This window comes from Lutra lutra, chromosome 17 (assembly GCF_902655055.1).
Source record: "Lutra lutra chromosome 17, mLutLut1.2, whole genome shotgun sequence".
Classification (NCBI taxonomy): Eukaryota; Metazoa; Chordata; class Mammalia; order Carnivora; family Mustelidae; genus Lutra; species Lutra lutra.
The window spans coordinates 48,942,474-48,968,715 of NC_062294.1; the positions used below are offsets into that span (position 1 = coordinate 48,942,474).

The following is a 26,242-nucleotide window of genomic DNA, read 5'->3' on the forward strand; positions in this document are numbered from 1 at the left end:
TAACAATTCAAGTTTACTAAAAAACTTGTCATTAGTCTACTTTTAACACTTTCGAGAGTTACAGTGAAATCCTACCTTAATGAATTACGGTCCAAAATTTCCAAGCATATAAATTGTAGTATTGTGTTACTAGTTAAAAACAGTATTTTTCAGTCTATAAAGCACTAATGATACTAAATATTATGCTGTACACAAGGGCTGACATACTACAAAGAACCAGGGCCGGATGGAGGATGGGGCCATTCACACATTCCATCCAAATTTGCAATACTGTGGCTGGCGGCATGACATGATTTTCTGTACCTGAACGTTTCCTGAAAGAAATCTCATTAAGGCTACTTGCAAGATTCCTTTTGAGTATATTATTATGAAATCCACACAGGGGAGTATGAGTTCCCAATCCTTGTCCTAATTATAGATTTTCTCCACTTTGTTCAGTAAGTGCTGGGCATCTATCATGAGCCAAGCGCACGTCTACACGGTAGAGATAAAGCAGTGAAAAACATCGCTCCCGACGCGGCGGATACATTGCTTTTGCCATTCATTTTGCCCATCACGATACTTTTGTTCAAGTTCCGCCCCTAGTCTTCATTTATAAGGCTTCTTTCCTGGGTAGACTTGGGTGAATTTTGAAATTCTTTCATGTTGCATCCTGAAAATTGGGACATTCAGAATTCTCATATAAACACTGAGTGTATTTATAGGTTTTCTCTTATCTGTGAAATCTGATGTTTGTAAAGAATTTCTCTCCAAACCGAGTCCTTAAAATAGCACTGTACAGAGCTTACTGGCATGTGAAGATTCCTTGATGTTTCTGAGTTCTGAAGGAACTTTCCACAATTCCCAGCATGGAGTTTCCAGCGGAGAGGAGGATGTGAATTCTAACTGAAGGCTATGCCACCCCTAACCTGTCTATAGGTTTCCTCCAGTGTGGACTCTCTGGTGATACACAAGATGGGATCTCTGACTGAAGCCTTTGCAACAGACATCACATATGTATGGTCTTTCCCCAGTGTGGACCCTCTGATGGGTGTGAAAATGCGAGGCCTGACTGAAGCCTTTACCGCACTGCTGACATGTATAGGGTTTCTCTCCCGTGTGCACTCTCTGATGAGCACTGAGCCCAGCGCTCCAACTGAATTCTTTCCCACACTCCTCACATTTAAATGGTTTCTCTCCCGTGTGGATGATCTGATGGACTTGAAGATTTGACCTCTGGCTGAAGGCCTTACCACATGTGTCACATTTGTACGGTTTCTCTCCGGTGTGGACTCTCTGATGCGCTTGAAGATGGGAGGCCTGACTGAATCGCTTCTGACACGCTTCACACTTGAATGGCTTCTCCCCTGTGTGGACACTCTGATGAGCTTGCAGATTTGAGGCCTGACTGAAGCCCTTCCCGCACTCCTCACATTTATACGGCTTCTCTCCTGTGTGGACCCTCTGATGGTTGTGGAGATTCAAGCTCCAGTTGAAGCGCTTCCCACACACGTCACATTTGTATGGTTTTTCTCCTGTGTGGACCCTCTGGTGAGCTTGAAAATATGAACTTTGGCTGAAGCCCTTGCCACACACGTTGCATCGAAACGGTTTCTCTCCTGTGTGAACCCTCTGATGGCTCTGGAAACTGGAGGCCGAACTGAAGCCTTTCCCACACTCTTCGCACTTATACGGCTTCTCTCCGGTGTGGACTCGCTGATGGCTGTGGAGATTAAAGCTCAAACTGAAGCACTTGCCACACTCCTCGCACTTGTACGGTTTCTCCTCCGTGTGGACCCTCTGATGGGTATGAAGATTGGAGCTACAACTGAAGCGCTTCCCGCAGTCTCCACATTTGTACGGTTTCTCTCCGGTGTGGATCCTCTCGTGGGCCTGCAGGTGCGACCTCTGAGTGAAGCCCTTCCCACACACCTCGCACTTGTAGGGTTTCTCTCCCGTGTGAACTCTGCAGTGAATATTCAGGTCCGTGCTCCGACTGAAGCCCTTCCCGCAGCTCTCACAGCGGTAGGGTTTCTCTCCGGTGTGGATAGGCAAATGCGCATAAAGATGCGAGGTCTGGTTAAAGCTCTTACCGCACTCAAGGCACGAATAGGGCTTCTCCCCTGTGTGGACCCTCTGGTGAGTCTGCAGGTTTGAGCTCTGGCTGAAACCCTTCCCACACTCGTGACACCAATAGCGTTTCTTTCCTGTGTAGACACTTTGCTGAACGGGAACAGCCGCGCTGTAACCACTGCCCTTGTCATGTGCGCCGTAAGCAGGGGACTTCTTTCCCGAGTGCACCTGCCGGTGAAGTTCAAGACTGTGGCCATCGCCGAATGCCTTCTCGCAGTCACTGCAGTGGTAGGTCTGCTGGAGAAGAGGGGACACCTTCCCGCAGTCACCATTGTGAGCTCTGTCCCTCCTGTGCACGGTGTCGTCATCGTGGCGTGAAATACAGCTGAAAATGTTAACATACGGAGCAAATATACATAGTTGGTTTTTCATCTGAGTCTGCTTACAACTTCGCTGGTAATTCTGTGTTTCGCTGAGATAGATTTTACTCCAAGGATTCTGAACTCTCCCGGTCAGAAATTCTTGGTTTTCAAGGATCTTAGAATGATCCTCCAGAAGGTTCATAAAGCAGCTGTCCTCCACTGAAGCCTGAATGCATATCCCGGCTCCCCTCTGGCAGGGGGAGTCACACTGGTCGAAGAACGGAGCACTCTTTCCATGAATATTTATCCCAGAGTCTTGGTTTTTGGTTAATTTGCTTACAACATGTCTCTTGATTTGCCAACATGAAAGCTCTCCCAGTGACAGGCACCTGATTCCTGCTTCGCGAAGAGTTTCCACCTCATTTGGATTCCTGCCTCCTGAGAGGATAGAGAGAGAGAAAGAATTAGGGACAGAGAGAGTGACATGAGCAAGGTGGTGAACTGAGAAGCTCCAAGCCCTCGTTCCTGAAAGGAAACATTAAAAAATACTCGAGGCTGACTGAAAAATAAAGATCTACAGCAAACAAGGAACTGTCCAGTAGGGGGAAAAGAACCACATTTAAAATGGGAGGAGGGGCACCTGGGTGGCTCAGTGGGTTAAAGCCTCTGCCTTCCGCTCAGGTCATGATCTCAGGATGCTGGGATCGAGCCCCACGTCTGGCTCCCTGCTCAGTGGGGAGCCTGCTCCCCCCCGCCGACCCGCCCCGCCTGCCTCTCTGCCTTGTGATCTCTCTGTGTCAAGTAAATAAATAAAATCTTTTAAATAAATAATGAATGAGAGACTTAAATGTGAGACAGGAATCTGTCAGAATCCTAGAGAACACAGGCAGCAACCTCTGTGACCTTGGACATAGCAACTTCTTACTAGACCCGTCTCCAGAAGCAGAAACAAAAGCAAAAATGACTACGGGGTCTTCATCAGGATAAAGCTTCTGTGCAGCGAAGCAAACGATCAACAAAACTAAGCGGCAGCCTACAGCGTGGGAGAAGATATCTGCAAATGACCGACCTGATAAAGGGCTAGTGTCCAAAATCTGGAGGGAACTTCTCAAACTCAACACCCAAAAAACAATCCAGTTGCAAAATGGGCAGAAGACGTGAATGGACACTCAACATCACTCATGAGGGAACTACAAATCAGAAGTTACAGGAGATGCCACCTCAGAGCTGTCAGAACAGCTAAGTTTAACAACTCGGAAAACAACGGATGTTGGCAAGGATGGTGTGGAGAAAGAGGAACCCTCTTACACTCCCGATGGGAACGCAAACTGCCGCAGCCGCTCTGGAAAACCATATGGAGTTTCCCCAAAAGTTAAATGATCTAGCAATTGCACTATTAGACATCTACCCAAAGGATGCAAAAACAGTGATTCAAAGGGGCACGTACATCCCAATGTTTATAGCAGCGTTATCAATAATGCCCACATTACAGAAAGAGCCCAGATGTCTATCAACTGATGAATGAAGATTATATATATAATATATATAACTATATACATAATGTGATTATATGTAATATATAATTATAAATATATGGATTTATCTATATAATATAGCTCTCACACACAATGGAGTATTACTCAGCCATGAAAAAGATTGAGATCTTGCCATTTGCAACAATGTGGATGGAGCTAGAGTGTATTATGCTAGGTGAAGTCAGAGAAAGTCAAATACAGTATGATTTCACTTGTGTGTAATTTAAAAAACAAAGATGAACACAGGGGAACTGGTAATTGCACTAGTGGATATTTACCAAAAGAAAATGAAACACTAATTCAAAAGGATATATGCACCCCTGTCTTCACTACAGCATTATTTACAAGACATGGAAGCAACCCAAGTGTCCATCAACAGAGAACAGATGAAGATGCTGCGGTGTGTGTGTATGTGTACACACACACACACACACACACACACGAATATTACCGACTCAGTGGAACAGATAAGAGGACCCAGATATGGACCCTCAACTCTATGGTCAAATAATCCTCGACAAAGCAGGAAAAAATATCCAGTGGAAGAAAGGACAGTCTCTTCAATAAATGGTGCTGGGAAAATTGGACAGCTACGTATAGAATAATGAAGCTTAACCATTCTCTTACACCATACACAAAGATAAACTTGAAATGCATGAGAGACCTCAATGTGAGACAGGAATCCATCAAAATCCTAGAGGAGAACATAGGCAGTAACCTCTTTGACATCAGCCACAATAACTTCTTTCAAGAGATGTCTCCAAAGGCAAAGGAAACAAAAGCAAAAATGAACTTTTGGGGCTTCATCAAGATCAAAAGCTTCTGCACAGCAAAGGAAAGAGTCAACAAAACAAAGAGGCAACCCACAGACTGGGAAAAGATATTTGCAAATGACACTGCAGACAAAGGGCTGATATCCAAGACCTATAAAGAACTCCTCAAAAACTCAACACTCAAAAAACAGATAATCACATTGAAAAATGGGCAGAAGACATGAACAGACACTTCTCCAAGGAAGACATGCAATTGGCTAACAGACACATGAAAAAATGTTTATTCTCATTAGCCATCAGGGAGATTCAAATCAAAACCACATTGAGATACCACCTTACACCAGTTAGAATGTTCAAAATTATCAGGACAGGAAATAACAAGTGTTGGAGAGGTTGTGGAGAAAGGGGAACCCTCTTACACTGTTGGTGGGATTGCAAGTTGGTGCAGCCACTTTGGAAAACAGTGTGGAGATTCCTTAAGAAATTAAAAATAGAGCTACCCTACGACCCAGCAATTGCACTACTGAGTATTTACCCCAAAGACACAGATGTAGTGAAAAGAAGGGCCTTCTGTACCCCAATGTTCATTGCAGCATTGACCACAGTCGCCAAACTGTGGAAAAAGTCAAGATGCCCTTCAACAGATGAATGGATAAAGAAGATGTGGTCCATATATACACAATGGAGTATTATGCCTCTATCAGAAAGGATGAATACCCAACTTTTGTATCAACATGGACGGACTGGAGGAGATTATGCTGAGTAAAATAAGTTAAGCAGAGAAATTCAATTATCATACGGTATCACTTACTTATGGAGCATAAGGAATAACACGGAGGTCATTAGGAGAAAGAAAGAAAATGTGAATTGAGGGAAATCAGAGGGGGAGATGAAGCATGAGAGACTGTGGATTCTGAGAAACAAACTCAGGGTTTTGGAGGGGAGGGGGTGGGGAGATGGGTGAGCCTAGTGGTGGGTATTAAGGAGAGCACATATTGCATGGAGCACTGCGTGTGGTGCATGAACAATGAATCTTGGAACACTGAAAAAATAAAGTTTAAATTAAAAAATATAAATAAATAAATAATGTAGTCTGTGTAATTTTGTTTTTTAAGAGAAGGAATGCAAGGTTGCTTAGCACTGAAATCACCAATGCATTTTACCATATTCACAGCATAAAGGAGAAAATCTTATGGTCATCTCAGTAGACTAAGCATTTTACAAAATATGTATATACATATACTAATCCCCATTATGATAAAAAAGCCGAAACTAAGAACAGATGGAAACTCGACCCAGTAAGAAAACCTACAGCTCACACCATTATCAGTGGTGAAAGACTGAACGCTATCCACGTGCTTTCAGGGAAACAAGCCATCAAAAAACCCCAAAGGGGGACGCCTGGGTGGCTCAGTTGGTTGGACAACTGCTTTCGGCTCAGGTCATGATCCCAGAGTCCCGGGATCGAGTCCCACATCGGGCTCCCAGCTCCACGGGGAGTCTGCTTCTCCCTCTCACCTTCTCCTCGCTCATGCTCTCTCTCACTGCCTCTCTCTCAAATAAATAAATAAAATCTTAAAAAAAAAAAAAAACCCAAAGGTGTTCATGTTGGAAAGGAAAGAATAAAGAATATACATTTGTACATCATGATTTTCTACAGAGAAAAATCTTTAGGAATGTACAAAAAAATATAAAAATGCTTCTAGAATACACCAATATGGGAAGACTGCAGACTACCAGGTGGAGGTCAAAAACTGATTGTATTCCTATGTTGTAAAAGCAAATAACTGAAAAATGGAATAATTCTACAGCATCAAAAAATAAACTTCTGAAAAATCAAGGATATATAAAACCTACCCACTGAACACTATAAAATGTGATATTGTGATTTACGATAAATATGTATTTTGGTCGCCAGTTCCCAGCCCACATGGCAAAACCCTTGGAATTTCCTAGGACAAAAGAACAATGGGAGTATCTTTGTTTTAATACTTGGTCTCTTGTTCTCAGTTCCTGAAACCCTCCCATAGCCATAAAGGGGACACGAGTCCTGAACTTCCTAACAAACCTCTTTTAACCACATCGGAGTTTAGGTTAATGAGGTGACTTCTAGCAATCCCCCGAGGATGGCAGGCCGGGTGCCATGAGAGCCATGGAACGTTCAGTCCCACCTCCCAACCTCTGGGAAAGGGAGAGGGGCAGAAGGCTGAATCAATCACTAAGAGCCAATGACCACACTGATCAGGCCCAAGAAATGAAGCCTCCACACAAACCGGAAAGGAAGGGGGTTGGGGAGCTCTAAGGTCCGTGGACACGTGGAGATGCAGGGAGACTGGGGAGCGCAGAGAGAGCCTGGACGCTCCACACCCCTTCCCACATACTTTGCCCTCTGGGTCTCTTCTGGGTTATGTCCTTTTATAATAAACTGACAACCTGGTAAGTAGACTCTATCTCTGAGTTCTGTGAGCCCCTCGAGCAAAACAACGGAGCCCAAGGTGGAGGCTGCCGGGACCTCTGAAGCACGTTGAACAACTTGGACTTGCGATTGGCCGCTGAAAGAGGGTGAAGGGGGAGGGGTGGGCATCTTGTAGGACCGAGCCCTTAACCTGTAGGACTGGATGCTGTATCCAGACAGATGGTGTCAGAATTGAGTTCAAATGTAGGATACCCAGCTGGTCTCCTACTAATTGCTTAGTATGGCAATAACCCCCACATATTAGAACTGGTATCAGAATTATAGAATTGAGGGGCGCCTGTGTGGCTCAGTTGGTTAAGGATGTGACTCCTTGATTTCAGCTCAGATCATGCATGATCTCAGGGTCATGGGATTAAGGCCTGTGTCTATGCTCAGTGGAGGGTCTGCCTGAGGATTCTCTCCCCCATCCCCCCGCCTGTCTCCATGCTTGCTCACTCTCTAAAATTTTTTTAAAAATTATAGAATTGGGGGCGCCTGGGTGGCTCAGTGGGTTAAGCCGCTGCCTTCGGCTCAGGTCACGATCCCAGGTCCTGGGTTCGAGCCCCACATCGGGCTTTCTGCTCAGCAGGGAGCCTGCTTCCTCCTCTCTCTCTGCCTGCCTCTCTGCTTACTTGTGATTTCTCTCTGTCAAATAAATAAATAAAATCTTTAAAAAAAATTATAGAATTGAAATGTGTCATTACAAAAAAAATCAACTAAACACAAACAAATGTGATAATGAAAGAGGGGCAAAAAGCTTTAAGTCACGGGTGTTATATGCAACTGGCAAATTGTTGAACTCTGTATTGGAGACTAATGATGTGTTATATGTTGGCTAACTGAATTTACTGGGTGATGTGATGAGCACTGGATGTTATATGCAACTGATAATTACTGAACACTACATCCTGAAACTAAAGATATGTTGGCTAATTGAGTTAAAAAAAAAAAAAAAGAACTTAGGGCGCTTGGGTGGCTCAGGAGGTTAAAGCCTCTGCCTTCAGCTCAGGTCATGATCCCAGGGTTCTGGAATCAAGCCCCACATCGGGCTCTCTGCTCAGCAGGGAGCCTGCTTCCTCCTCTCTCTCTGCCTGCCTCTCTACTTGTGATCTCTATCAAATAAATAAATAAAATCTTTAAAAAAAGAAAAATAAAGATGTATGTGAAACAAATATAGAATAACAAAAATCTCTCTCTTGATCTCAAGTCTTTTAACAAAACAGATCATAAGTTCTGGGGATGTAATGTACAACATAACTATAGTTAACAATACTGCATTATATGTTTAAAAGTTTCTGAACAGTATATCTTAAAGTTCTCCTCACAAGGAAAAGAACCAACTATATGAAGTCATGGATGTTAACAAAACTTATTATAGTAATCATTCTGTAATATATACAAATATCAAATCATTATGTTGTACAACTTGGACAATTATGTCAATTTCACCTCAATAAAACTGGAAAAAAAATATCTCAAATAACAATAAAACTTAACATCATTAAAAAAAAGAAACTTTACATCATAAGGGAATAGAAAAAGAACAAACTGGGGTGCCTGGGTAGCTCAATCAGTTGCGTATCTGAGTTGATTTCAGCTCAGTTCATGATCTCAAGGCTGTGGGATGGAGCCCCACATCAGGCTCTGCACTAGGTGTGGAGTCTGCTTGAGATTCTCTTCCTCTCCCTCTGCTCTTCCCCCCTACTCATGTGCACTCTCTTTTAACAAGAAAGAAAGAAAGAAAGAACGAACAAACCAAACCCATAGTTAGCAGGAGGAAATAAGGAAGAGCAGAGATAAGTCAAATACGCAACAGAAAAACAATAGAGAAAAATCAATGAGAAGCAACAGCTGCTTCTTCAAAAGAGCAACAAAATAGACAAAAATTTAGCTACAGTGGCTAAGAGAGAAGACTCAGATTACTAACAGAATGAAAGTGGGTGGGATGCCTGGGTGGCTCAGTCAGTTAAGCCACTGTCTTTGGGTCAGGTCATGATCCCAGGGTCCTGGGATCGAGTCCCACATCGGGCTCCTTGCTCGGCCGGGGGGGGGGGGGGGGGGGGGGGGGGTGGGGGGGGTGGGGGGGGGTGGGGGGGGGGGAGGAGCCTGTTTCTCTCTCTGCCTCTGCCTGCCTCTCTGCCTGCTTGTGGTCGCGTGCTCTCTCACTCTCTCTCTCTGACAAATAAGTAAATAAATAAATAAAATCTTAAAAAAAAAGAAATGAAAGTGGGGACGTTACTACTGACCATAAAGAAACAAAAGATTAGGGACGCCTGGGTGGCTCAGTTGGTTGGACGACTGCCTTCAGCTCAGGTCATGACCCTGGAGTCTCGGGATCGAGTCCCGCATCGGGCTCCCGGCTCCGCGGGGAGTCCGCTTCTCTCTCTGACCTTCTCCTCGCTCATGCTCTCTCTGTCTCTCTCTCAAATAATAAAATAAAAAATCTTAAAAAAAAAAAAAAGAAACAAAAGATTATAAGATAGCACTATGAATATTTCAATGCCAACAAATTGGATAACCTAGATAGAATGGAGAAATTCCTAGAAACACAAACCTAAGGTTGAATCACAAAGAAACAAAAAATCTAAATAGACTTGCAACTGTTCAGAAGATTGCATTAGTGATCAAAAACTTCCCAACAAAGAAAAGCAGGGACCAGATGGTTTCACTGGTGAATTTTATCAATCATTTAAAGAAGAATATAAATTCTTGGGGTGCCTGGGTGGCTCAGTTGGTGAAGCATCTGCCTTTGGCTGGGGCTGTGATGTCAGGGTCCTGGGGCTGGGCCCCACGCAAGGTTCCCTGCTCAGTGGTGAGTCTGCTTCTCCTATTCCCTCTATGATCTCTCTCGCTCTTACTCTCTCTCAAATAAATAAATAAAAATCTTAAAAAAAAACATCACAAAAAAGAATGTTCAGTCCTTGTTCAACTTTTCCAACAAAATGGAAGAGGAGGGAGCACTTCCTACTTATTCTGTGAGGCCAATATTGCCAGACACTAAAGCCAGAGACACTGTAGAAAGGAAACTACGAATATCCCTTATGACCACTGATCTAAAAATACTAGCAAACCAAATTCAGTAGTATATTAAAAGGACACTACAACACAGCCAAGTGGGATTTATTCCTGAAATGCAAGGATGGTTCAACACACCAAAAAATCAATGTGATATGCCACATTAACAGAATAAAGGAAAAAAAATCAATAATCATCTCAGTTAATGTAGAAAAAGCAAATGACAAAACTCAAAATGCTTTCATGATAAAAACTTTCAACAAACTAGTAATAGAAGGAAACTGCCTCAATGTAATGAAAGCTTTAAATGAAAAATACACAGGATACATCAGACTCAATGGTGAAAGACTGAAAGCTTTTCTTCCAATATCAGGATTAAGGCAAGGATGCCTACTTCCATCCCTAATATTCAACACAGTACTGGAAGTTTTAGCCTAAGAAATTGGGCAAGAAATAAAAGGCATCCAACCTGGAAAGGAAGAAGTAAAATTGTTCATAGATAATATGATCTTATATTTGAAAAGTCCTAAAGGTTCCACCTAAAAACCGTTTAATAAATGAATTCAGCAAAGCAGCAAGGAACAAAGTCATGCACAAAATCAGTTGCATTTCTACATACAAACAATGAAAAATCTAAAAGGAAATTAAGAAAACAATTCCATATACAATAGTACCAAAGAGAACCAAATGCTTGAGAATTAAGACTTAATTAAGAATTAAGAATTAAGGAGGTGAAAGACATGTACACTGAAAACTACAACACTGATAAAAATATAGAAAAATGGAACGACAACTCAAGTTCATGGATTGGAAGGTTTAATATTGTTAGGATATCATACTGAAATGGAGCACTGGCTGTTATATTTAAACAATGAATCATGAAACACTACATCAAAAACTAATGATGTGCTGTGTGGTACTAACACAATGAAAAAATAAAAATGATTTCATTTCTATTGAGTTAAAAAAAAAAAGATAACAATGCTACTCAAAAGGATCTACAAATTCAATGCAATCTCTGTCAAAATTCCAATAATACAGAAACAGAAAAACCCATCCTGAAATTCCCTGAGTCACCAAAACAACCTTTAAAAAAAAAAAGTTGTTTCGTTTCCTACCTCCCATAGCCCCCCACCCTGCCTCTCAAATTCCTCATATCAGAGAGATCAAACGAAATAAGATGGACCGGGGAAGGAGACAAACCATAAGAGACTCTTAATCTCACGAAACAAACTGAGGGTTGCTGGGGGATGAAGGGGTAGCAATAGCGTGGATGGGGGATGGACATCGGGGAGGGTATGTGCTGTGGTGAATGCTGTGAAATGTGTAAGCCTGACGACTCACAGACCTGTCGCCCTGGGGCAAATAATACATTATATGTTAATAAAAAAAAGAAAGAAAGAAAAGAAAATGTTGGAGGCAGTCACTTCCTGATTTTAAAACTTATTATAACACTGCAGTAATCAAAACAGCGGCATACTGGTGTAAACACATACAGACCAAGGGAACAGTCTAGAGAGCTCAGAACTAAACCATCACATACACAGTCAAATGGTTTTTGACAAGCGTGCCAAGACCATTCAATGGGAAAAGGACAGTCTTTTCAATAAATGGTGCTAGAAAAATTGGACATCCACACGCCAAACAATGAAGTCAGACCATTCCTTATTCCATTTTCAAAAATTATTTCAAAATGCATCAAAGATTTAAACATAGGAGCTAAAGCTATAAAACTCCTAGGAGAAAACATAGGACAAAAGCTTCATGATATTGGACTTGACAATGATTTCTTGGATATGACCCCAAAGGCACAGGGAATAAAAGAAAGACACATTTGAAAATTTCATGAAAATTAAAAATTCTTATGCATCAAAAGACACTAAAGGCCACACACAGAATGAGAAAATATTTGCAAATCACATATCCAGTTAGTAAGGGATCAGTATTCAGAATACAGAAAACTCCTAAAACTCAACAGAAAACAAACGCGACTCAAAAATGGACAAATGACTTGCCCAGACATTTCTCCGAAGAAGACGGACGAACGGCTAACAAGCACATGAAAAGATGCTCAGTTTCACTAATTATTAGAGAAGTGCACATCAAAACAAGATACCACTTGGTACCCACTGGGCTGGCTATTATTAAAAAATAATGACCCACACGAAACAGCAAGTGTAAGGATGAGAAGTGTATGTCCCAATACACTGGGACCCTGTGCATTGTTGGTGGGAACACAAAATCGTGTGACTATTGTGAAAAACAGTATGGCGATTCCTCAAAAATTAAAAATAGAATTACCAAACGAGGGGTGCCTGGGTGGCTCAGTCGGTTAAGCATCTGCCTTCAGCTCAGCTCACGATCTCAGGGTCATGGGCTCCGACCCCATGTTGGGCTCCCTGCTCAGTGGGGAGTCTGCTTCTCCCTCTCCCACTGCCCCTCCCGCCCCCAACCCCACTCGTGCATGCTCTCTCTCTCAAATATAAACAAAAAACATTACCATACAATCCAGCATTTCTAGTCTGGGTATCCGCACAAAAAATGGAAAGCAAGGACCTGAACAGATACTTGTACACCCCTGTTCACAGCAGCATTATTCACCATAACCAAATGGTACAAACCACCCAAATGTCCAACAACAGATGAAGAAGATGTGGTCTGTACATACAGTGAACTATTATTCAGCCATAAAAAAGAAGGAAGTTCTAACATACGACACCATCAACCTTGAAGACATTATGCTAAGAGAGAGAAACCAGACACTAATGGCAAACACTGCATGACTCCACTCACGTGAGGTACTTGCAAGGGTCAAATGCATAAACACAGAAAGGAGAGCAGTGGTTACTAGGAACTGGGTAAGGGGAGAACAGGGAGTCACTGCCTGATGTGTAGAGTGTAGTCTGGGATGACGGAAATGTTCTGGTGATGGACAGCGTTGACAGTTGTGCAACAACAGGAACGTACTTAATGCCGCCAGCTAAAATAAATTCTATGTTATGTATATTTCACCACAATTTCAAAATCCTGTCTGCTAGTCGGTCTGGTGGTGTAGTGCTTACACACAATTAAGGCAAGTCAAGGGCATGGAGTGTGATGGGAGATGGCATTTTAAGCGGTGGTCAGACAAGGCCTTGGAAGAAAGGACTTCTCAGCAACATAAGAAAGCAAGCCAGAGTGACTGGATGTTACAGGCTGGCAGCATTCTAGCCAGAGAAGAGATGGGAAAAGGTCCTGATGTAGAGCATATCTGTGTTGTCTGAGGCACAAGTCAGGATGGCAAAGCAGTGGGAGGTGGGAGGAGAGGATTGGAGAAAAATACAGAATGAGTGTTGAAGCTGGGGGATGAGCACATACTACAGGGCCTTCCAGGCCCCTTGAACACTTTGGTTTTTGTGTTTTATTTTATTTTATTTTTTGAGAGAGAGAGAGAGAGTGAGACAGAAAGCACAAGTAGGGTGAGGGGCAGAGGGAGAGGCAGATTCCCTACTGAGCACAGAGCCGATGCGGGACTCGATCCTGAGACTCTGGGATCATGATCTGAGCCAGAAGAGCACTTAACTGACTGAGCCACCCAGGCACCTGTTTTTTTTTTTTTGTTTTTTTTTTGGTTTTTGGGTTTTTTTTTTTGAGAGAGAGAGCACACAGGCAGGGGCAGAGGGGCAGAGAGAATCTCAAGCAGACTCTGAACGGAGCGCAGGGCCTGATGCAGGACTCGCTCTCCCGACCCTGAGATCATGACCTGAGCCCAAACAAGAGGTGGATGCTTCAATGACCGACCCCCCAGGCACCACGAGCACTCCCACGTTTACTCTAAGTGAAGGCAGAAGCCTGTGGAGGGTTTGAAACAGATGAGTGACGTGCTATGATTCATGTTTTCAAAGGCTCTCTCTGGCTGCGAAGATCATCCAGAACAGAGGCAGAACAATGGGGCCGTCACCTACAGTGACCCCAGCCGCAGAGTTCTTATCCGAGTGCCTACCTCTTTCAGTGCGGATCTCCTTCACGTAAAGCTTCTCCTCCTCTCTCTCCAACTGGGATATCATATCTGGTTTGGAGGATGAATGCCCTATGAAACGGTAAGATAAAAGTGGAAGACATTAAGGGCAAAAGTACTGAAAAATTTTGGCTCCGATCCCATAATGTAATAAGGCTCTGCCTCTCCCCAAGGCAGCATTTATCACTTTCCTATCACCACCCACAATAAGGAATACACTTGGTATCATTAGAAGTTTATCACTACCATACAAATTCTCGAAGTAAGTGATCCAACGAACTGTTTCTTATTCTTTTTTGCTTTTGTTTTTTTGGAGGAAGTCGGGGCAGAGGGAGAGAGAATCTCAAGCAGACTTTGGGCTGAGTGCAGAGCCCCATGCGGGGTTCCATCTCACGACCCTGAGATCATGACCTGAGCCGAAATCAAGAGTCGGATGCTTACCCAACTGAGGGCCCCCAGCACCCCTAAAGTGAACTGTTTCTAACCAAGGTCTATTTCTGTTGCATCCTTCCCAGTCTGACACCCCTCCCTGGAAACCACTTGCTCTGACTGTTGCCGTGTGCACGGACGTGCGCCATTCTAAGTAACAGCTCTGATGCTGCTACTCTGTTCTGTAAGTATTCAATAAGACCGCTGACGCACTTTACTAAAGTAGTTCCCTGACCCACCAGTAGATCATGATCTATGAGTTTAAAAAAGATAGACGAAATACGGATCCAGGTGAAGACAAGCTTAACTGTCCATTTACAGTTCATTTACACAAGACAAACCTGCCTTGGAATAAAGACTAGAAATGTCTTGTCTCTGTGCTCCAAAGGGACTGGAAAACTCTGGTGTCTGAGGAGTCCTGAAGCCTCGAACTAGTCGGCAGAGGCCAGGGATTCCACTAAACATCCTAAAATGCACAGGAGCCTCAAAACAAGGAACCGTCTGCCTCCAACGTCAGAAGAAACCCTGCTTGAGGGGATGAGTTCCAGAAGGATCCTATCCTCACCCACAGAGACCAGGTTCCTGAAGTTCTCCAGCATCACATCACGGTACAGCTTCCTCTGGGTGGAATCCAGCAGCCCCAGCTCCTCCTCACTGAAGACCACTGCCACGTCCTTGAACGTCACCGCCTCCTACAACAACAAGCACACGCAGACTCGATCTCACACTCAGTGGCCACTAGCAGCAGGGCTGCGCTGAGGAGGGGGAGGAGCTATGGGGATGTTGTTCCACACTGTGAGGGATCGGAGCAACTCTTCTTAGTGGTAGTCTCTCCCCTTCCACGAGCACACCAAAAATGCAAGGGTCCCAGGGGGAGGAGAAGGAAAGAGAAGAAGAAAACAAAAACCACCAGTGTACATGTAACATGGTGCCCTTCATACAATTACGTCTCTAGAACTGTCATGGTCAAATCGTATCACACACACATTTTAGAATTTTGACCGACAGTGCCAAATTTTCTAAGAAATTTGTCAGAAATGTTGCATGAATTTGTTTCAACAGTATTTAATAGTGGCCATCTCCTTCTCTCACTGGGCAGTCCCACTACTTCATCCACATGTGCCCATCCAACAGGCCTTCGGCACCCCTCCCGGGCAGGTGCACAATTCATTCTCTGGGATCTCAGGAGCACGCCCTATCTGTCAAATGCAGAATTCAGTGTCAAGGTTAAGAGCCTGTGTTCTGGAGACTACATGCCTCTAAGGCTCTGTCCGTTACTGACTTTGGGACCGTGGTCAAGTCACCTAACTTCTCAATACTTGAATGTCTTTATCTGTGTGATAGTCTACATCATAAGGATCAAATGAGAATATATAAAGGACTTAGGACAGCATCTAATGTGCATTAAGTACTCAACAAATGTCAGCCGTCACTCTTACTGCTACCATCATTGTTCCTGGTTGCATAATATTCTGTAAAAGTGGTGATCTAGAATATATTTAATGATTCCAAGTAATGAGTAACTTTTCTACATTATTAATAATGCTGCAGAAAACATTTTTACACAGATCTCAGCCAACTGTCCTGTTATTTCCCTAGGATAAGTTCCAAGAAGTGGCAATTGCACTGCTGAAAAATAGGCACCTTTATTTTGCTAATATAATGACAATTTTCCCAATGAACTCTTCCTGTAAGAGAACAGAAGTATCTCTGATTATCTTCTGGCCAAAATTAGACATCATCTTATTTCTAAAATTTTGGGTAATTTGATAAGTGATCAAAGCTTTAAAAAAAATTTCCACTTATTTCATTTTTAATTTTTAAAAAAGATTTGAGGGAGAGAGAGAGAGAGCGCGCGCGCACGCGCAAGCAGGGCAGGGTGGAGGGAGAGGGAAAGAATCTCAAGCAGACTCTGTGCTGAGTGTGGAACTCAACTCAGGGCTTGATCTCACAACCTTGAGATCATGACCTGAGCTGAAACCAAGAGTCGGACACTCAACCAACTGAGCCACCCAGGTGCCCCGCCACTTATTTTTTTTTTAAAAAACTGTCTTTCAACATAGCATGTCAACTATACACAAATAATTTTTTAAAGATTTTTATTTATTTATTTTTATTATTTATTTGATGGAGAGATCACCAGTAGGCAGAGAGGCAGGCAGAGAGAGAGGGAAGCAGGCTCCCTGCCGAGCAGAGAGCCCGATGCAGGGCTCGATCCCAGAAGCCTGAGATCATGACCTGAGCCAAAGACAGAGGCTTAACCCACTGAGCCACCAAGGTGCCCCAATACACAAATAATTTTTAAAATATCTTTTGATTTTTTTATATATTACCCGTTCATTTCCTTTGCTCATAATCCTATAGATCTTCTAGAGTATCTTACAGATCAGTAAAATTTGTACTGAGAATATTAAGCCTTTTTCCTAGTGTGTATAAATTCCCACGTTCACTGCCCCACCCACTGGCTCCTGTTTCCTATTATGTATACCAACTTCTTCTGTATAGAAATAAAAATTATCTCAACTCTAGCTAGAGTTCTGAGCATCTATACACTAAACAACGAGCTGATACATCTGACAGAGAGACAGCCACTAAGAAAGGGAATTAGGGGAGGATGGTATTAGTTTTGGAGTCTTCCGTCTATCAGCCATGCCAGCACGCAGGCAGCCTGGCCTCAGGTCCCTGAATAGAGAAGTCTCTCTTTTTTTTGGATCTTTCCATTTACTGTGATTTAACACTTGAAACTCCTGGCTTAGACAATAGGAACTTTAGTGTCACTGGGCACTGAGTGGATGTCAGTAGGTATCTGAAGGTTCACAAGCCTGTTTCTTCATCTTAAAATGCAGGTAAGACCACCTATATCCTCACACATCTGTTCCATAGAGTAAATGTCTGGTAAATCCCTAGTACTAAGGATTTTTAAAACTAAGTATGTACTTCTTTAAAACATACTAACATGTCAATGAACAAAATAAACATCTAACTATAATACGCACATGGTTTAACTTAGAATAAAAAAGCAATCTAGCTCCTTTTTTAAATTATTTACTTATTTTTTAAGTGAGCTCTATGACCAACATGGGGCTTGAACTCAAGACCCCAAGATCTAGAATCTCATGCTGTATGGCCTGAGCCAGCCAGGTACACTCCAAATCTGGCTCTTCTTGTTTAAAGACAACTAAAATTATTTTCTCTGACTTCAGTCCGAGGTGGACTCTGCCACACCAAGCCACACTTTAGATAGACATTCTTACAACAAAATGTGAGGCACCACATGTGAGAAAACCATGGAGTCCCTGGAGCTTTAAAGAGGGGGAAAAAACAAAACAAAACCCTGAGATCTCAGAGTTTCTGCACAGGAAGAAAGGTTATATGATGTCAGCAAACTGTTACCGCAAACATCTTTAAAATGGTAAAATCCACATAAATGGAGATTAGGGTAAAGCAGTAGGTAAATTATGGAAAATGATGTGATCATTTAAATTGTAGGTAATATGGTGGGGGGGAAGGCATAGGAGTAGGGGACTCTATTTCAACCGGTCCCCTGAACTGAGCTGGACATCTATCCATCCTGGACACCCACGAAATCTGCCTGAGATATAAGAAGAGGCATCTGGAGCTCTACAAACAGAATGTCTCCGGCAGTTGGTCTCCAGGTATGAAGCAGGGAGCTGTGATTCCGCAGGCAGATATAGGAGGATACACGGAAGGGGGAGGGAGCCTCAGTGATTTTGTGCCAGGAAGGCAAAAGCCTCTTGCACTGCGGACCTGGCAGAGATTTCGAAGACTGGAGGCCGCCGGGAAAGGACTTCAGGGCAGCCCCCCAGACTGAAACCTGGAACTACAGGGGCGCTGGCAGTTTTAGAAGTGCAAAGGGCAGAGATGTGCAAAGGGCAGCTCTGGGAATGATGGTTGGGAGTGCTGCTGTGGGGAAAACAGCCCAGGAGGCTGCAGTTTTCAGCAGCAGAGACAGAAACAGTGTGGCCTGGAGGGCTTTCTGGGGAACAGACTGAGGTCTCTCTGTTCTGAGACAAAGGACTGGATAAGGTCACTTCTGCTCTCTTGGAAGAGATGAGGAAAGCCACTAGGGAAAGCCACTAGAGAACAAAACTCCCCTCCCCTCAAAACCGGTTTTCACTGAGCGCATACTCCCCCACAGGGGGGAGGGCAACTCTGTCCAAACAGGATTATCTGAGGAACAGTGCGGCAGGCCCCTCCCCGAGAAGACACGCTGAAAGAACAAGAGGCCGACAACCCTAAGATCCTTATAAAACAGGTGTATCTTGCTTGGGTTATGGTCAATAGTTTGGACTCTGTACATTCCCTCAACCACCCCTCAACAGAATGACTAAGGGGAGGAGCCCCAAACAAAGGAAAGAATCAGACTGTGGCCTCTGTCACAGAACTAATGGATATGGATATGAGCAAGATGTTGGAAATAGACTTCTGAGTAACAATTATCAAGGTGATATCTAGGCTTGAGAAAAAAAATAACGATAATATAGAATCTCTAAGGGCAGAAATGACTTCTAATCAGGCCAAACTTAAAAATGCTATGAATGAAAGGCAGTCTAAACTGGATACTCTGACTGCCAGGTAAACGAGGCAAAAGAACGAATTAGTGAGCTAGAGAATGAGATGATAGAAAAGAAGGAATCTGAGGTGGCATGGGAAAAACAAAAACACAAGGGATCAAACTGAGAGATTAGTGACTCAGTGAAACATTTCAATATTAGAATTACTAGGATCCCTGAGGGGTGGGGGGGTGGGGTCTAGAAAATATATTTGAGCAAACTGTAGCTGAGAACTTCCCTAATTTGGGAAAGGAAACAAGCATTCATGTCAAAGAGGCAGAGAAGACCCCTCCCAATATCAATGAGGACAGACCAATGCCATGACATATTATAGTATAATTCATAAATCAAAGATCCAAGACAACAATCTTGAAAGCAGCAATGGGAGGAGGACATTTCTTATGTACAGGGGGAGGAACACATCAGAATAACATCAGACCTGTCGACAGAGACCTGGCAAGCCAGAAAGGGCTGATAAAGACATAGTGAAGGTATTAAAGGAGAAGAACATGCAGCCAAGGATACTTTATCCAGCAAGGCTGTCATTCAGAATGGATGGAGAGACAAGGAGCTTCCAAGAGCAGTAGAAATTGAAAGAATATGTGACCATCAAGCTGGCCCTGCACAAAATATTAAGGGGGGGTGGGGTTCTATAAAAGGAGAATGACCCCAAGAGTGATACAGAAATGTACAGAGACAATCTATAGAAACAAGGATTTCACAGGCAACATGATGACAATAAAATCCTATCTTTCAAGAATCACTCTCAACACGAATGGCCTAAATGCTCCCATGAAATGGCACAGGGTTGCAGACTGGATAAAAAGACAGGACCCATCCATATGCTGTCTATAAGAGACTCATTTTGAACCAAAAATACATCCAGACTGAAAGTGAAGGGATGGAGAACCATCTTTCATGCCAACAGACTTCAAAAGAAAGCTGAGGTAGCAATTCTCACATCAGACAAATTAGATTTTAAGCTAAAGGCTGGAGTTAGAGATACAGAAGGGCAGTATATCATTCTTAAAGGGTCTATCCAACAAGAGGATCTAACAATTCTAAATATTTATGTCCCCAACATGGGAGCAGCCAACTACCTAAGCCATCTGTTAACCAAAATAAAGACATATTGATAACAATATGTTAATTGTAGGAGACCTCAACACTCCATTCTCAGCACTAGACAGATCATCTAAGCTGAAAAATCAACAAAGGATCAAGAGCTTGGAATGACACACTGGACCAGATGGACCTCATAGACATATACAGAACATTCCTCCCTAAAACAACAGAATACTTCTTCTTGAACGCACATGGAACTTTCTCCAGAATAGACCACATACTGGGTCACAAATCTGGTCTCAATTGATATCAAAAGATTGAGATTAATCCCTGCATGTTCTCACAATACAATACTTTGAAACTGGAACTCAACCACAAGAAAAAGTTTAGAAAAAATTCAAACACTTGGAAGCTAAAGACCATTCTGCTCAAGAACGTTTGGGTCAACAAGGAAATCAAAGAAGAACTTAAACAATTCATGGAAACTTATGAGAAAGAAAACACATCAGTCCAAAACCTAAGGGATACTGCAAAGGTGGTCCTAAGGGAGATATACATAGCCATCCAAGCCTCACTCAAAAAAACAGAAAAAATCTTGAATACACAAATTAACTTTACACCTTAAAGCTGGGGTAGCAAGAACAACAAATAAAAGCAACAAACAAAAAACAATAAATAAAGCCTAAGCCACGCACAAGAAGGGAAATAATTAAGATTAGAGCAAAGATCAATGAATTAGAAACCAGAAATACAGGAGAACACATCAACGAAACTAGAAGCTGGTTCTTTGAAAGACTTAGTAAGAGCGATAAACCACTGGCCATATGTATCCAAAAGAAAAGAGAAAGGACCCAAATTAATAAAATTATATAATAAAATTATGAATGAAAGGAGAGAGATCATGACTAACACCAAGGAAATAGAAACAATTCTTAGAGTGTTCGCTTCAGCAGCACATATTCTAAAATTGGAAGAAACAATTTTTAGAAATTATCACCAACAACCAAATGCAAAAAAATTAAGCAACCTAGAGGAAAGGAATGCATTCCTGGAAACCTATAAAACTACCAAGACTGAAGTAGGAAGAAATTGACAACCTGAATAGACCAGTAACTAGTAACAAGATTGAAGCAGTGATCAAAAACCTCCCAAAAAACAAGATTCCGGGGCCTGATGGATTCCCTGGGGAAATCTACCAAATATACAAAGAAGAAATAAAACCTATTCTCCTGAAGCTGTTTGAAAAAGTGGAACAGAAGGAAAACTTCCAAACTCATTCTATGAGGCCAGAATTATCTTGATCCCAAAACCGGGCACAGACCCTGCCAAAAAGGAGAATTTCAGACCAATATCCCAATGAATATGGATGCCAAGATTCTCAACAAGATCCTAGCTAATAGGATCCAACAGCACATTACAAGGATTATCCATCATGATCGGGTGGGATTTAGCCCTGGGAAGCAAGTGTGGTTCAACATTCATAAATCAATCAATGTGACAGAACACATTAATAAGAGGATGGACAAGAACCACATGGTCCTCTCAACTGATGCAGAAAAAGCATTGACAAAATACAGCATCCTTTCCTGATTAAAACTCTTCAGAGTGTAGGGATAGAGGGAACATTCCTCAATTCCATAAAAACCATCTATGAAAAGCCTACAGCGAATTATCATTCTCAATAGGGAAAAGCTGAGAGCGTTTCTCTTAAGATCAGGAACACGACAAGGATGCCCACTCTCACCACTATCATTCAGCATAGTACTAGAAGTCCTAGCAACAGTGACCAGAAAACAAAAAGAAATAAAAGGCATTCAAACTGACAAAGAAGAAGTCAAACTCTTTCTTTGCAGATGATGTGATACGTCATGTGGAAAACCCAAAAGACTCCATCCCCAAATTACTAGAACTCATACAGCAATCCAGTAATGTGGCAGGATGCAAAATCAATGCACAGAAATCAGTAGCTTTCCTATACACTAAGAGTGTAACTGTAGAAAGAGAAATTAGGGAATCAAGTCCATTTACAATAGCACCAAAAACCTTAAGATACCTCGGAATAAATCTAACCAGAGGTAAAGGATCTATCTATACTCTAGAAACTACAGAACACTTATGAAAAGGCATTGAAGACACAGAGATGGAAAAACATTCCATCATTCCATACTCATGGATCGAAAGAATAAACATTGTTAAAATGTCTATGCCGCCCAGAGCAATCTATACTTCCAATGCCATCCAGATCAATATACCAATGGCATTCTTCAAAGTGCTGGAACAAACAATCCTAAAATTTGTATTGAACTACAAAAGAGCCCAAATTGCCAAGGAAATGTTGAAAAAGAAAAACAAAACTGGGGGCATCACGTTGTCTGATTTCAAGCTTTACTACAAAGCTGTGATCACGAAGACAGCATGGTTCTAGCACAAAAACAGACACATAGACCAGGGGAACAGAGTAGAGAGCCCAGATATGGACCTGCAATTCTATGGTCAACTAATCTTCAACAAAGCAGGAAAAAACATCCAGTGGAAAAAAGACTCTAATAAATGGTGCTAGGAAAATTGGACAGCTATGTATAGAAGAATGAAACTCGACCATTCTCTTAAATCATACACAAAGATAAACTCGAAATGCATGAGAGACCTCATGTGAGGCAGGAATCCATCAAAATCCTAGAGAAGAAATCTCTTTGACATCAGCCACATTAACTTCTTTCAAGATATGTCTCCAAAGGCAAAGGAAACAAAAGCAAAAATAACCTTCTGAGACTTTATCAAGATAAAACGACTCTGCACAGCAAAGGAAACAGTCAACAGAACAAAGAGGCGACCCATGGAATGGGAGAAGATATTTGCAAATGACACTACAGAGAAAGGGCTGATATTCAAGATCTATAAAGAACTTCTCAAACTCAACACCCACAAAACAAATGATCATGTCAAAAAATGGGCAGAAGACATGAACAGACACTTCTCCAAAGAAGGCATACAAATGGCTAACAGACACATGAAAGAATGTTCATCATCATTAGGCATCAGGGAGATTCAAATCAAAACCACATGGAGATACCACCTTACACCAGTGAGAATGGCAAAAATCGACAAAGCAAGAAACAACAAATGTTGGAGAGGTTGTAGAAAAAGGGGAACCCTCTTACAGAGTTGGTAGGAATGCAAGTTGGTGCAGCCACTTTGGAAAACAGTGTGAAGGTTCCTCAAAAAATAAAAAATAGAGCTATGACCCAGCAATTACACTCCTGGGTATTTACCTCAAAGATACAGATGTGAAAAGAAGGGCCACATGCACCCCAATGTTCATAGCAGCAATGTCCACAATAGCCAAACTGTGGAAGGAGCCGAGATGCCCTTCAACAGAGGAATGGATGAAGAAGATGTGGTCCAGATCCACAATGGAATATTCCTCAGCCATCAGAAAGGATGAACACCCACCATTTGTATCGACATGGATGGGACTGGAGAGGATTATGCTGAGTGAAATAAGTCAAGCAGAGAAAGACAATTACCATAAGGTTTCACTTATTTGTGGAACATAAGGAATAGCACAATGGACATTAGAAGAAGCAAGGGAAAAATGAAGGCGGGGAATTCAAAGGGGGAGACGAAGCATGAGAACCTGTGGACTCCGGGAATCAAACTGAGGGATTTAGAGGGGAGGGGGGTGGGGGGACGGTAAGCCTGGTGATGGGTATTAAGGAGGGCACGCACTACAATGGGCACTGGGTGTTATATGCAAACAATGAATCATGGAACACTACATCAAAAACTAATGATGTGTTATATAATGACTAACATCATCATCATCATCATAAATTACAGGTAATATAAAATTACATTTAAAAATCCAAAATGGGGGCACCTGGGTAGCTCAGTGGGTTAAAGCCTCTGCCTTCAGCTCAGGTCACGATCCCAGGTCCTGGGATCGAGCCCCGCATCGGACTCTCTGCTCAGCGGGGAGCCTGCTTCCTCCTCTCTCTCTGCCTGCCTCTCTGCCTACTTGTGATCTCTGTTAAATAAATAAAGAAATCTTTGAAAAATAAATAAATAAAAATCCAAAATGTACTTAGTATGATTACAAATCTAGACATGTCAACTCAAATGAGAAGGAATGTGGGACAATTAAAACTGATTTGTAAACAGGTTTGTAATGTGGGAGTTTTCTTTTTAATATTAATTTTCACACTGTTATTTGGAAATAAAAAGCAAATGTCCTGGATGCCCTTTTACCCTTTCTAAGCAGGGGTAAAATGCATCCGATCTTTTGAAATGAGACTTCATTTCAAGGACTAGGAAGGCAAGCCCAACTTACCTGGAACTTGGTCATTTTTCTCCTTTTCCTTCTGGGGAGAGGCAGAGCTCCGGGACGGCAAAACTGTGGAAGGGAAAGTCATCATGAGAGAGCTGCTAGTCCGTGTGGTGCTTTGTGCCAACAGGAAAAGGTGCCTCTTTCTCCAGGCAGAACTTAGAACAGGAGCCGGATTCCAGCTTCCCTTGGGCGCCCTCAGTCAGCTGCCTTCATACAAAAACAGTCCCTAACATAAGTGCTTCTGGTAGTTTCCAGAGCACTCCTGAGCCTGGGTAGGAGAGGAAATGAGAGACATACAGGCAATATAACTTAATGGGGCCAAAGTAGCTGGGTTCAAATTTTGCATTTCTATTTATTGCTTTCTACTTCCTAGCAGCATAAACTCTTAGAGAGTTATTAAATCTTTCTGCACCTCGATCCAGTCACATGTAAACGGGGATCATAGTAATGTCAGTATTCCATGTCCTGCAGTGTCAAATTAGCAGATGCCATTATGCTTCGTAAAACTTCCCTTGCAGATTTGTTCAAAAAAATGAATGTTTTAAGACGCCCAGAATTCAGAGCCATGACTTACCGTTACCCTAGGAAAGTCTAATGCTGATTGGTTATCCCACAGATAATTTGTTGTACTGCTAATGATAAACTGTCATGATTCCCCCCCGCCCCAATTACACCATTTTAGTAAGTGTAATTAATTACTTGAGCATGTTATTAAGCTGGAAGAGCCTCAACTAAGTTTCTTCTCCCGTATGCACGGAGGCAAATAATGACTAATAACCGCAGACTAAAAAATCCTGCTGCATGTAAACTAACGACACGCAGCTAGGAACATAGCGAGTTAAGGACTCGCTATGCCGCAGGCGCTGTGCGAGGCCGTGCTCACGGCTGTTTCTCTGGGATAAACCACGGAGAACTTTCCCCAGGGTCCGGCTGAAGAGAACTCGCCTTCCGAAACAGGTGTCACGGATGAGTCCAGGCGTGCAGGACCGGCCCCCCACGTAAATCAGTGAAGGGCCAGCGGAGCTGCAGCTGGGGCTCCGAGCCCACGCCGGGCTCTCAGGAGCTTCCCAACCACCGGGGGCCCGAGTTTGATGACAGAATTCACGGTCCCGTCCGATCCTGCACCAGGCACGGATTATTAGCTTTCCTACCCAATCTCACTGAATTCTCAGAACACCACTGGGAAGGCACTAACGCTTTTTAGCCAAGGGGAAACCGAGGCAAGGAGATGTCCGGTCACTCGCCCGTTGTTTTACCGCGAGGCGGGCGCAGCGCCTGCTGTCAGGTCCGTGACCCGAGCCGGGACGCGGAGAGCGCGGGAGACCTTCAAACTCCGCTCGCCACGCGCGTCCGCCCCGACGCCGAGGCTCCGCCAAGCAGCGGCACTCTGCCGCCGCTGCCTCCGTCCCCGCCCTCCGCCGCCGGCCGCGACACCCCTTCCCCAGGAGCGAAGGCGGCTGGCTGTTGGCCCCACGCCGAGGCCGAGAAGGCTCGGAGGGACCGCAGGGACGTGGAGTTAACTCACCTCACTGCCAGCAACCTCGGCCCCGACCTCGCCTTCCTGGAGCGGAAGTGCCTCCGAGCCGCCGACTATATCCAGCTCCTGGACTACACTTCCCAGAATGCCCAAGGGGAAGCGCCTCAGGTTTCGCGCACCT

General features: G+C 43.1%; 1 protein-coding gene across 1 annotated transcript; it reads right to left on the reverse strand.

The window, feature by feature from the left end:
* ZNF235 (zinc finger protein 235) lies at positions 1-26,151 on the reverse strand. Its single transcript, XM_047711237.1, has 5 exons — positions 26,110-26,151; positions 24,588-24,650; positions 15,184-15,310; positions 14,175-14,261; positions 1-2,852 (listed from the first exon to the last, which is right to left on the reverse strand). The coding sequence occupies exons 2-5, from the start codon at positions 24,600-24,602 to the stop codon at positions 913-915; spliced, it is 2,169 nt and encodes a 722-aa protein (XP_047567193.1). The 5' UTR covers positions 24,603-24,650; positions 26,110-26,151; the 3' UTR covers positions 1-912.
* Positions 26,152-26,242: the final 91 nt, after the last annotated feature.